The following is a 13,432-nucleotide window of genomic DNA, read 5'->3' on the forward strand; positions in this document are numbered from 1 at the left end:
CAATTAAAAGGCTTTGAATAGGTGATGTATCTGATGTGTTTCTGAGGGCTGAAGCATTGTATAAATAAAAAACAACATGAGGATGATCAGCTGAGGGGAGCAGGTTGAAATGGCCTTGTAGCGTCCTTCTGTAGAAGGAATCTTGAGGATGCTGGAGAAGACGTGAGCATATGAGGCTATTAAAAAGGCAAAACAGAATAAGAAGAAACATGAACTAGCCACAATTAACAGAAACTCAGAAGTTGAGACTTTCAAGACATGAGGAATATCACAGAAAAACTGGTGGATCACATTGGATCCAGAGAAGGGCAGTTGAAACATGTTTCCTGTGTGGAGAGCTGAATAAATGAACCCCCCAAGCCAAGAATCTGCTGTTGCCCAGAGACAATGTGTTGGTGTCATGATGTTGCCATAGTGTAAGGGGTGGCAGATGGCTACAAATCGGTCATAGGACATGGTCAGAAGCAAAGCAAACTCTGTGGATGCAAAGAAGAGAAGGAAGAAGATCTGAGCTGCACAACCATGGAGGGACAAGGACTGAATGCCAGCCAAAGAATTCACAATGAATTTAGGAAGAGTGACTGAAATGATACAGGCATCCAGGAGGGATAAGTTGCTCAGAAAAAAATACATAGGAGAGTGGAGATGTGGGTCAGTGACAATTGATGCAAGGGTGAGAAGATTCCCCATCAGAGTTGCTTGGTAAATTATCAGGAATAGCACAGCATGGAAGACCTGCAGCTCCCGCATGTTGGAAAACTCCATGAGGAGGAACTCTGTGATGATGGAGAAGTTGCTCATCCCTGGTGGTGTGTTGAAATTTTACTAAAATAATAACACTATGAGTAGCAGAAAAAAAATGTTGAAAAGAATGAATTAAATTTCTTATTCATATAGAATCTGAAAATTCTAATTTCCCTTTAAAGCTGAGCAAACAAAAATATCTTGTATTTTAAGGGCAAAACCAGCTGAAAGCATAGTTTACAGTACAGGTGATGATGCTAATATGCATCCAATAGGTCTGGACCCAAGCTTTATATTCTTAACTGAAGAATGAACAGTTGAAATAAAATAGGTTGGAAATCAAGAAAACGAATGGTACCATTTCAAGGTTAATAACAAGGACTATGAACATGAAGGGTGGAGATGGATTTCATACACATATACACAATACATGTGAGCAAATACCTACATAACATTTTATACATAAAATATGCATGTATTTTGTACACATATCTTTATATATCTACACTTCTACATTAGATATTATATAGAGAAAGAAAACGGAAGAAGAAGGAAAGAGAAAGAATGCGAGAAAGATGAGAATAATGGAAAGATTAACAATGCTATTGCCTATTCCATGTAATTTTCTTCAGGAACATGTTTTACAAATATTCAAGCATCATAGAAATTAAGTTGATTGTACTGCTCATATTGTTTCATAAAGTGGTAAAACAAGGTTTAAACTGATACAGTATTTTATATAAAGCAACAAAGATCATTAGTAGTAAAGTCAGAACTTGAAATCAATTATTTTGCCTCCAAATATAGTTTTCTATTTATAGGTTAAAAAATAGAAATACACATAGCTATGAGACCAGAAACAGTGATAACCCTGTCATTGTCGTTAATGCTGCTGTTGTTGCTAAGATATTTTTAAGGATCCCATTTTCATTTTTCTTGGCACAGATACTAGAGTGACTCATCATTTCCTTCTTCAGCTCATTTTGTAGATGAGGACTTTAGGGAAAGAGAATTAAGTGACATGCCCAGGGTCACACAGTCAGTTAGTATCTGAGGTCAGATTTGAACTCATGAAACTTAAGTCTTCCTTTTTCAGGTCTAGCACTTTATACAGTTCTACCTAGCTTCTTGATTACTCTATCCCTATAAATGATATGATACATAGAGATAGATACATAGATACATAGATAAATAGATAGATAGACAGATAGATAGAATTAGAAAGAGCATTGTGATTTTATTTTTGACAATAGCTGGAGAGATAACTATGTCTACCAGTGCAGATGGGCAAGATACAGAAATAAAGATGGAAATGATAGAGATAGAGAAAAAGACAGATGAAAGAGTAACAAAAAAATAGAGATATATAAAGATGGATGGTTGCAAACAGCAATAGATTGTAAAAGAGTCATATATATATATATATATATATATATATGTATACATTTATAAACAAATGTGCGTCTTTTAAATCTATGGAAATATGTTGCATGTATTTATAATAATAAAATAAATTTCTATCTATATGTTTTTATGTGAACATACATAAAGAGAGAGATGTTGGATTGATGGATAGATAAATAGATAGATAAACCTATATCATCTTTCCACTTAGCCATACTTATAAAACCTCTCTCTTTCCAGACTTTCAGCCCAAAAGTGAGCTTTCAGCTCAATATTAAAATTCCTTCTTGAATCTTGAAAATAATTCTTTATTTAGTGTTATAGTATAAATATATTACTAGCACGGTCAAAACTCAATGCTCCTGTATTCATTGAATTAATGTAATCTCACCTTCTGCCTTACAAAGCAATTTGTGTGTGTGTATGTGTGCGTGTGTGTGTGTGTGTGTGTGTGTGTGTGTGTGTGTATGTGTAATCTCCTGTGGAGAAATGCAACCTAGACACATTTAAAAACTCACATTCTCACACCTACATAATCAAATATGTATTGTTGTGCTCCAAGTCTCACTTTCTTCTTCTATAACTAAAAGTGATGAAGAAAACATAGACCTAGAATTCTCAGGACACAAGACAAAACACAAATTTATGTGGTTTCATATCATATCAGCAGTCTCCTAATTTTCATTTTCATTGAGAATGAAAAGTATTTACTATATTTTCTGAATGTCAATTTCCACTTCTGTTCCAAAGAATCTAGAAATCTAACATCTAATTCAAGTCAAAAGTGACCTTCAACTACACAAGTTCACATTATCTTCTTTGAAAAGACTAGAGGAATTGCTGAGACCCTCAGTATAGTCAATTAGTCCTACATATATGCATACATATATACATATACATATACATATATATATATATATAATTATTTCAAAGATAAAAAATGAACAGAAACTCAAACTGAAAGAAAATGTAGAACACAATTGTCCAGGCCCTTTATTTACAAAGGAGGAACAGAAATATTCATTTACTAACTCTAGGTTGCCCAGGTTTGAAATGACAAAGCCAGGGTTAAATAACTGTCTTATGCTGCCTAAGTCAACCCACTCTCCCTTTAATTTGTTCAAATGTTCAACTCAGATCTTTGTTGAAACAAAATTAAATTAACTCAACGATGGAGGAAAAAGACAGGTGAAGTCAGAATGGAGATACAGCTTCTATGACCCCCCCAAGTATCTTTGTACTATTGCATCATAAAAAATAAGCTACAGATAAAGTGCATAAAGAAATTGATCCACTTGTCAAACTCTCCTTGCAATCAGTATTACAAATTTTCAATTAATTGAAGATAGAATTGGGGTCTATCATCGTATATCAGAAAATTACTAAGACTTATTTACATAACACTTTTGAAATTACCAGTGTTACATATATCATATCTGAGCATCTATGAGAAACAGAAATAAAGTACCATGTACATGTTATAGGCAAATGAATGGGGTATGAGTGAAGTTGGCCTATAGTCAATTTATAGGAAGTCACCAAACATTAAGTATCTCTTATGTCCCAAACACTATAGAAACTACTTAGGTTACAAAGAGTGGTTACAAAAAGAGACAGCCCCTAACTTCAACAAACTCACAGTCAATAAAGAGGGGAAATCATGTATATCAGTGTGCACAAATAACACATGCACAGGAAGAATTGAAGATAATATCATAGGGAAAACAAATTGTTTATCCAGTTCATAAAAGCCAGAAGCAGAGTTTGGTCTAAGGTCTAACTTAATTTTAATCTACCATCATATTCACAATGTGATGTTAATCTACCTTGCACAAAAAAGAATCACTTACACTGAGATCATGCCTATGATTGCTAGACACTAAGCAAACTGACAATCACTAGGAAAAGTGGTCAGAATCATATTGATATACCTGCGATAGTTATTCTGATATACCTATTTCCAGCATCTAATGTTGTCCTTAAATTTTCTAGCTACTTTAAATTCTATATATAATCTATAGACTATCTCTTTCCTCACCAATTAATTCCATTCTCAATGACATATTCCAAAATATGAAAAGACACTGAAGTCTAAACCTCTGAGCCTATAGGCATAATTGAGTTTTGGATGATTCTTATGTTATTGAACTTGGTGAAATATCCTGGCTAGTGTCTTTGGGAAAAGATGCTATGAAACCACCAGAGGACTTAAAGTAAACATTATTATCTCCTTGGTTCCTTTGGATTTTCTGACCTATCCTCAGAGAATAATTAACTTGGGCATAGTATATTCTAAACAACAAAGTGAAAAACTTTCTCCCTTTAATCTCATTAAAATATGAGCCATAAAGGTATAAGCTATTGGAAGTTTCTCAGTCTATATTGTCTTAGTCAATAGTCAATAAACATTTATTGAATTCCTACCTCTATCCCAAGAACTGTGTTAAGCATCAAAGAAATGAAATGGGGGGGGGTAGGAGGATGAAGAGGATACTACCTAGCACAAGATTCTGAAGGAGAAATACAAAAGTTTTGCAGCTGGTAAAAAAATGAGCAGAAAACTTGATTGTGGTACCCTATTAAATATATTTATTAGAAGTCATGGCTTTGCCCCCTTTAGTCGGATGGTTCAGACAGAGGAATTGAGAATAATAATTAGTTGTGAATGGTGTGACTGATTGAATCTCACAAGATAATCTCATTTCACAATGGGTTTGTGTTATAAATACTTAATTGTTTTATTCGTAATTATTAATTCACTTTAAAAAACCTGTTATTTAACATTCCGTTTTTAAGATCTTTACCACAAAGAGATCAAAGCAAAAGGCAAAGAACTTATATTGCAAAAATATTTTTAGAAATTTTGGGGGGGGTTGGGAAATTGGGTAGATGCCCATCATTTAAGGAATAGCTGCCATAGCAGTGTTATGTTATTATGATGGAGCACTACTGTATTATAAATAATGAAAAGGAAAATTGTTTGAGGAAAGCATTGAAAGATGTATATGAACTTCTGTAAAATAAAGTGAGAAGAGCTAAGAGATGATTGTACAGAGTAACAGCAATATTGTAATTATAATTCCCCCCATGAAAGACTTCATTATTCTCATCAGTACAATGATCCAAGACAATTCCAAAGAACTCAGGATGAAAAATGTTATCTATCTCCAAAGAAAACTGGTGAACTCTAAGTGAAAATTTAAGTAAATTTCATTCACTTTCTTATTTTTCTTCAGTTTTATGAAATGTTAATATGCACATGACATATATAATTCATATGATATTACTTGTCTTTTAAGTGGCAAAGGAAGAGAGAATATTTATAATTATTTTTAATGTTAAAAATATTTTTTAAAATTCTCATTTTCCTGGATTTGATAAGCTTACCCTACACCAATGTAAATAAATAGCCCCCATATTTTGTTCTGAAACTATTCTCTTAATCATTCCATACAGCATGCTATATTCCATTATAATTCTATCCAACAGCTTGTTCAGTGTTTCCCCAATTGATGACAACCAACCTTCTCAATTTCAAATGCTTTGCAATCAAAAAGAGAGGCTACAAATATTTTTGTATATATATCAGGCCTTTTCCTTTTTTCTTCAATTTGTTTTGTGATATGGCCGTAAAAATAGTTTCATTGAGTCAGAGACTCATTTTTATGGATCATTGAACATAACTTACAATTATTTCCCAGAATGGTTGAACCATTTCACAACTCAACCAGTAGTTCATTCCTTTCTCAATTTTCTCACATTTCTGCTAGTATTTGTGATTTTGATTTTCTGTCACATTAATTGATAAACATGATATGGTACCTCAGAGCTTTTGGTTTTTAATTCTTACATGTTAAAATGATTTTAATATTAGTTTTAATTGAGTTTCCAATTCTCTCCCTCCCTTCCTTCTGATCTCTGTCCTTGAGACAGGGAACAAGTTCATCTATGAATGATCATGCAAAACTTATTTCAGTATTATTCGCCTTGTGAAAGAAAACACAAATCAAAAATAAAATAAAGTAAAATAAAATAAAACTCATTGAAGAAATAAGAACGTGATAGTAGTATGAATTGAATTAATTTGCATTCAAACTCTACCAGTTAATTTTATGGACTTGAATAGTGTTTCCCAGCTTAAGTCCTTTGGAAATTATCTTTGATCATTATATTGTTTAGAGTAGCTAGGTTATTCACAGGTGATTATCTTCCATTATTGCTTTTACTGTCTACAATATACCTATTCTGCTCTCTTCACATTACATCCATTCATCTATATATTTCCAGTTTTTTTCTGAAATAATACTGTTCATTATTTTTTACAATTACACATCACAACTTCTTCAGCCATTCCCAAATGATGGTTATCCTCACATGTCCAATTATTTGCCAGTACAAAAAGAGTTGGCATAAATATTTTTATACAAATAGTTTCATTCCCTAGCCAACATACATTTTCGCTTCTTTTGGGTATAAGCCTAGAAGTGCTAGTGCTAGATGAAAGGGTATGCACAGTTTTAAAGCACTTTGGGAATGTTTCTACATCATTCTCCAAAATAATTTAATCAGTGCACAACTTCACTAACAGTGCACTAGAGTCCCAATTTTCTTCCATCCCATCTAACATTTTGATCTTATCTTGGTATACAATATGCGATTTTGTTCTATACCTAATTTCTGCCATCTTGTATTTCAGTTTTCCCAGCAGTTTTTGTCAAAAAAAATTTGTTCCAAAAACTTTAGTCTCTGGTGTATCAGACACTGGATTATTATGGACATTGATCATTGCATTTTTGACCTAATCTCTTCCTTTGAGACACCATTCTACTACTTAGTCAGTACTAGATTGTTGTCATGATTACAATACAGTATGACATCTTGCATGGATAGATCCCATTCCTTCTCATGTTTTCATAAATTTCCCTTATTACTCTTGATCTTTTCTTTTTCCAGATGAATTTTGTTATCATTTTCTAACTCAGTTTGATTCATATGGCACTGAATAAGTAAATGAATTTAGGTAGAATTGTCATTTTCATATATTGACTCAGCCTCCAGATGAGAAATTCATATTTTCCCAGTTCTTTAGATTTTGTTTGTGTGACTTTGTGTGAAAAGTGTTTTGTAATTGTATTCATTTAACTCTTGGTTTGGTTTTGTCAGATACACTGCCAAGTATTTTATATTGCCTATAGTTATTTTCAATGAAATTTTTCTTTTCATCTCTTGCTGCTGTACTTTGGTGATAATACATAGAAATGCTTATTATTTACATAGGGTTAATTTAAAACTTGCAACTTTGCTAAAGTTGTTAATCAATTCACTAGGTTTTTTTTTGTTTCTCTAGGATTCTCTAAGTATGCAATCAAATCACTGGCTGAGAATAATAGCTTTGTTTACTCATTGCATATTTAATTTTTTCATTTTCTTTTTTCTTCCTCTTATTGCTATCACCAGTATATATATATATATAGTATAATATAGAAAAATAGTGGTGATAGTGGGCATTTTGTCTTCACCTTATGATCCTATTGAAAAGTTGTCTAGCTTATTACCATTACAGATAATGTTTGCTGATGGTTGTGGAAAGATGCCATTTCTCTTTTTGTTTTAGATTTTTTTTTCAAGGCAATGGGGTTAAGTGGCTTGCCCAAGGCCATACTGCTAGGTAATTCTTAAGTGTCTGAGGGCGGATTTGAACTCAGGTATTCCTGACTCCAAGGCCAGTGCTCTATCCACTGTGCCACCTAGCTGCCCAAGATGCCATTTCTTAAGAAAATTTCTATACATGTTCACTGTTCATGGAGCACTCCTTGTGATAAGGGCATATCTTGCCCATGAGGGCACAGAAGAGTGGTCTTGTGCTAGTCTTTCCCATGCCCTACAATCAATTCCTAATTTCTTAGAGAAGTTTTTCTGTAGTTAGAGGCTCAATACATAATTAAATCACAAAATAACCTTTTTTTATTAGATACTTTAATAAAAGAGGGTTGTAAAATAGGGACAGAAGATGGAAACATATCTAGAAAGATTGGACATAAATAGATTAGGAATTGATCTTGCACTTATCCTTTCTTTAGTTAGCAAGCAATAAAGGACTTCCTGATTTAGGTATCAGAACCATATGGTTGTCATGGAAAGAGTTAGACAGAGGTCCATCTTCACTTATTTTTCCAAAGAGTGTATAAAGAATTGGAAAGAATTGTGCCTTAAATGTTTGATAGAATTCACCTGTGAATCCATCTGGCCTTGGAGATATTTTCTTAGAAAGTTCAAAAATGGAGGGGCAAAGCCAAGATGGTGACAAGAAAGGATCCTGTTTTAGGCGTTCTCTCATAAAACTCATAAGCTAAGGATTCTAACTAAATTTTTGAGAGACAGAATGCACAGAGGGACCCAGTGAGGCAGGTCTCCAACCCAAGGTTACCTGGAAAAGAGGAGAAAGGCTCTGCTCTCCGGGGTCAGAGGGGTGGCCGCCAGAGCAAAAGAACTTCAGCCTCCTGGAGGCAGCCCCAGGGCGCTGGGAGCCTCAGCTCACAGCAGCGGGGTAGTTTCCTGATTTATGCCCTGGGAGCACCAGGCACAAATTTGGGGAACAGCAGGGGACCTCTGCCAGAGTGAGCACTTGAAGCCCAGCACTCAGGGCACACAGAGAGCAGCTTGGCCAGCACAGCCCAGATCCAGGAAAAGAAGCAGGCAGAGCCTGTAAGCAGGAGCCCCCAGGGCTCTTAGGTCCCCTTTTTATTGCCCTCCCCATCCCCTTGCCCTTTTCCCCTTTTAATACTTGAAAGGTCAGTAAAGTTTCTTAACTTAACCTAATGTGTGTGTTAACTTTAAGCCAAGTCTGATGAGAAGAAGATTCATGTGGTTCTTCATTCCTCTATTCTTCCCCTCTATTACAATGTCTTTTGTAACTCTTAATATAATGAGATTTACCTCATTCTATCTCCTCCATCATCCAATCTCCTTACTGTCACACTTTTTAATGTGGTATTTTTAAAAAATCATTCTATCTGAGTGAAAGAAAAGTCATGTGCATCCATCACTTCTGTCTAAGCATATTCCAATAGAGTTACAATTCTCAAGAGTTATTAGAGATTTTCTCCCATGAAGGAATACAGTCAGTTTCATCTTATTTGATATCAGTTTTTTTCTTTACCCTTTTTTTTAGTTTTTCCTTTGTCTCTTGAGCCTCCTGTTTGATGTCCAAATTTTCTATTTAGCTCTGTTTTTTTAATCAGGAAATATTGGAAATCTTCCATTTTCTTAAATGTCCATCTTTTCTCCTGGAAGAGAAGCCTCAACTTTGCCAGATAGTGGATTCTTAGCTGCATTCCAAGGTCCCTTGCTCTTCAGGAGAGTATCTCAGCCCAGGCCCTTCAATCCCTTAATGTTGATGCAGCCAGGCCCTGCATAATCCTTATTGTGGCTCCTTGGTCTTTAAATTGTTACTTCCTGGTTACTTGTAGGACTTTCTCTTTCATCTGATATTTCTGGAGTTTGACCACAACATTCCTTGGTGTTTTCATTTTAGGATCTCTTTCAGGAGGGGATCAATGTGTTCTTTCAATAGCTATTTTGTCCTCTGGCAATTTTCCAACACTAAATCCTGTAATACTAAGACCAGGCTTTTTTTTTTCTCTTCAATGTTTTCAGGAAGGTTTGTAATTCTCAGGTTGTCCCTTCTTGATCTTTTCTCAAGGTCAGTAGTTTTGCTGATGAGTTATTTTACATTTTCTACTATTTTTTCGAGTTTTTGGTTTTGTTTAATAGAATCTTACTGTCTCATGAAGTCATTAGTTTCCACAGATTTCATTCATTTTTTAGAGAAAAAATTGTCTTCATTTACCTTTTGCAACTCCTTTTCAGATTGCTCAATTCTATTTTTGAAGGAGTTTTTAATTTGCCCAAGTGTAGTTTTGAGAGAATTATTTTCTTTTTCCATTTGCCCAATTGAGGATTTAAGAGAATTATTCTCATTTTGCATTTATCCAACTATATTTTCCGAGGATTTGTTTTCTTGTTGTGAGATTTTAACTTTCTCTTTAGTTTCTTTTCCTAATTTTTACAATTGATTTTTCAAATCCTTCCTGATTTCTTCAAGGAAGTCTTTCTGGACTGGAGACCAATTCATATTCTCCTCAGAAGTGTCAGATCTCTCTGGGTTTGAATGTTAGAATCTGTTAGAAACTTCTAAGTATTTCTCCAGGGTCCCCCTTTCTGCCAGCCTTTATTCATTTTCCTAGGATCTTATGTAGGGAGAGGGGCTGACTGAAAGAGGTTTGCTTTTGAAAACCCTAGAGGCTTTGTTCACTTGCCTTAATTATTCCAAAGCCCTGTCTGTAGGGGTCACTGATTGCTTTCTCTGGATTGTTTGAGGCCCTCAACAGCAGGGCTAAATTGGCTTTGAAAAATAGACTGGGTCATGGGGGAGAGAGTTAATCTCCCTTTCAGCTGAGTGAACTCTGTTACCCACACATGAGCCTGAGGGAGTGGGGAGATGTTTACCATTCCTTCTGGGAAGAAGACTCTGCTGAATGTATGGAGCTCAGGTCCCTTGCCCAGCTGGTGGTTTTCCAGGTATTCTCTGAAACTCTCTGGGCTGAAACTCACTAGGACTCACCAGAGCTCTGCTGCCTTCTGGCCAAAAACTCCGTGGCTCAAGTTGGTCCTGGGACCTACTACTCACCAAAGCCTCTGTGGCTAAGGTCAGTCTTCTGGCTTCTCCCAGCTTCTGTCCCTGCTCTGACCCTCTGGTCTCCACTATTGGTTCACCCACCATCCCCTGAGACAGACCTTACTGATAGGTGTTCTTCTCCTAGCTTCTCTTTCTGGGTTTTGTCCATCAAATTTCTGTTAAGAGGTTTATTTCATGTTATTTTTGATGGGAACCAGGAGCACTTAGAATAGTACCTGTCTTCTCTCTGCCATCTGGGCTGGAAGTGTCTAAATAATCAATTTTTAAATAAAGTGAATGAAACAATAAATTATAAAAATAATCAACAATTTCATACAAGAAAATGACAACAATGAGACATCATACCGTAATTTATGGGATGCAGATAGAGCAGTTTTTAGGAGAAATTTTATATCTCTAAATGTTCATATGAATAAAATAGAGAAAGAGGAGCTCAATGAATTGGGTACACAACTAAAAAACTAGAAAAAGTATAAATTAAATATTGCCAATTAAATACCAAACTAGAGATTCTGAAAATCAGAGACATTAATAAAATTGAAGGCAAGGAAAATATTGATCTAATAAATAAAAATATGTATGAAAAAATATAAACCATTCAATGAAACAGATAGACCTTTGGTTAATCTGATTTTTAAAAAAAAGTTCCAAATTGCCAGTAACAAAAATGAAAAGGGTGAATTGAGGAGCAAATTAAAGAGATAATTCTGAGCTATTTTGCCCAAGTGTATGCCAGAAAATTTGACAACCTGATTGAAGAAGACTAAAATGACCTCATTGTATTGGAGTCAAGTTATGGTATGTCTGACTGGCTTTTTTTATTGGAGACTTCTGTAGTCAGAAGAATCCTTAATCATTTAGGCCATTCTTAGTTAAGTAACCGAGAATATTACCAAAGTCTCTAGACTGTTATGGCAGACAAGGTGGATTCCATTAGCTTTCTAAGTTTAAACCTAATCATTAGGGGTCTCAGCAATGGTCAATGTAAAACAGTACCCATTATTACAGTTGAAGTTAAGGGAAATACTTTTTTAATTCTCTTTTCACATGAATCACTACTCTTCAGACTGCCTCTCAACTATAAGCCATTTTGGCAAGAATTTGCAATACTATTATCAAAATAATTATCAAAAAATGGAACATTCTTCTAACATACATGCTCACAGGGGCACACACACACAACATACAAACACATATAATTTCATGGTTCATAATGATATGGAGGTGAACCTGGGCTTTTCAAACCTCTGACATCATGGATACTGGAAAAGCTTTAAGTATGGGTTCTCCAAATAGACTGTTTTCTGTTTTCTGAAGACCAATCTAATGTAAAGAAGTATATCCCAGGTAGAGTGGCTGCCAAAAGATGAATTTTTACCAATCTATAAAGCTCTGTTTCCCATATCTATCTGTTTCTGACTTGCTGATGTTATATTTGCAGAAATTAGGAAAACTTTATTAAGCATAGTCCTGTTTTTAAGAAATAAATCAATCTTAATTTGGCTATGATTAACCTAAATTAAAGATCCTGTTTAATGAGAGTAAATACAATGAAAGCAGAAATCAAGTAATAGCAAATCTGAAATTTCTGCCCTGAATAAAATCATAAGAAGGAATTTCTAGGCAATTTTAAGGTGATTAGAAGTTATTCTTACAACAAGGGCAGAAGTTTGTGTTTTTTGTTTTTCATTAAACTCAATGACAACAAGAAATGTACCTATATGAGATTTTTGGACATTATGAATTATAATACCAATGAGAAGAATTTACAAAATACCAACAAGAAAATAAATGCAGCATATATTAAAAAAATTAGTTTTGAGTCAAGGATGAAGAATCGAAGGCATTGCATTATGAAATTTATTAAAACATCTTCAGATGAAGCCAAAATATGTTTTGATATTTAGTAATTTCAGTGGAAAAGTGGGAAATTTGAGAATACATGTTTCTTGTTAGAGGTCTGAGAGATGCCAAAACCCTAGAAATTAAACACAAAGCCATACAAATACTTTAAAAAACAAAAAAAAGAGAAAAATTTTAAGTAAAAAAATGGAAAGGCATAAGATATAGTAATAACCAAATGACACCATAAAATAAAACAATATATTATAACTGACAGGATAATAATTATAATTAAAACATAGACAAAGGGCATAAATTAGCCTAAATTAATTCAGATTCAGAGAATATTGATACAGAATATTCACTGCATGTATGAAGGGATACAAAGAAAAAAATTGAGAAAAATAGTCCCTGTTCTAAAATATTATATACTCTTTTAGAGAAAGTTTTATGATGTGTCAACTGTGATAAAAAAAAGTATTTTGATGAGTGATACAGAGAACCAATCAAAATAAGAACAAGGACAGTAAAATAATTTCCAGAATGTATTTTCCAACTTTAATTACATTTTTAATGCCCCCCCAATCAAGATCATTCTTTATTATAACCTCAGAAAAAAACAAAAAACAAACTTTTTCCTCACTCATATGATCATAATCTGGATCATATCCTGAAATATTGAAAATAAATAATACTAGATAGCTCCATTAGTGAAAAATCCCTATCTATATAAATTCATAGAGA

General features: G+C 34.1%; 1 protein-coding gene across 1 annotated transcript; it reads right to left on the reverse strand.

The window, feature by feature from the left end:
- Positions 1-3: 3 nt before the first annotated feature.
- Positions 4-801, reverse strand: LOC141519450 (olfactory receptor 14I1-like). The gene has a single exon (XM_074231689.1). The coding sequence runs from the start codon at positions 799-801 to the stop codon at positions 4-6; it is 798 nt and encodes a 265-aa protein (XP_074087790.1).
- Between the last annotated feature and the right edge of the window lie 12,631 nt (positions 802-13,432).

Source organism: Macrotis lagotis, chromosome 3 (assembly GCF_037893015.1).
Source record: "Macrotis lagotis isolate mMagLag1 chromosome 3, bilby.v1.9.chrom.fasta, whole genome shotgun sequence".
NCBI classification, from domain to species: Eukaryota; Metazoa; Chordata; class Mammalia; order Peramelemorphia; family Peramelidae; genus Macrotis; species Macrotis lagotis.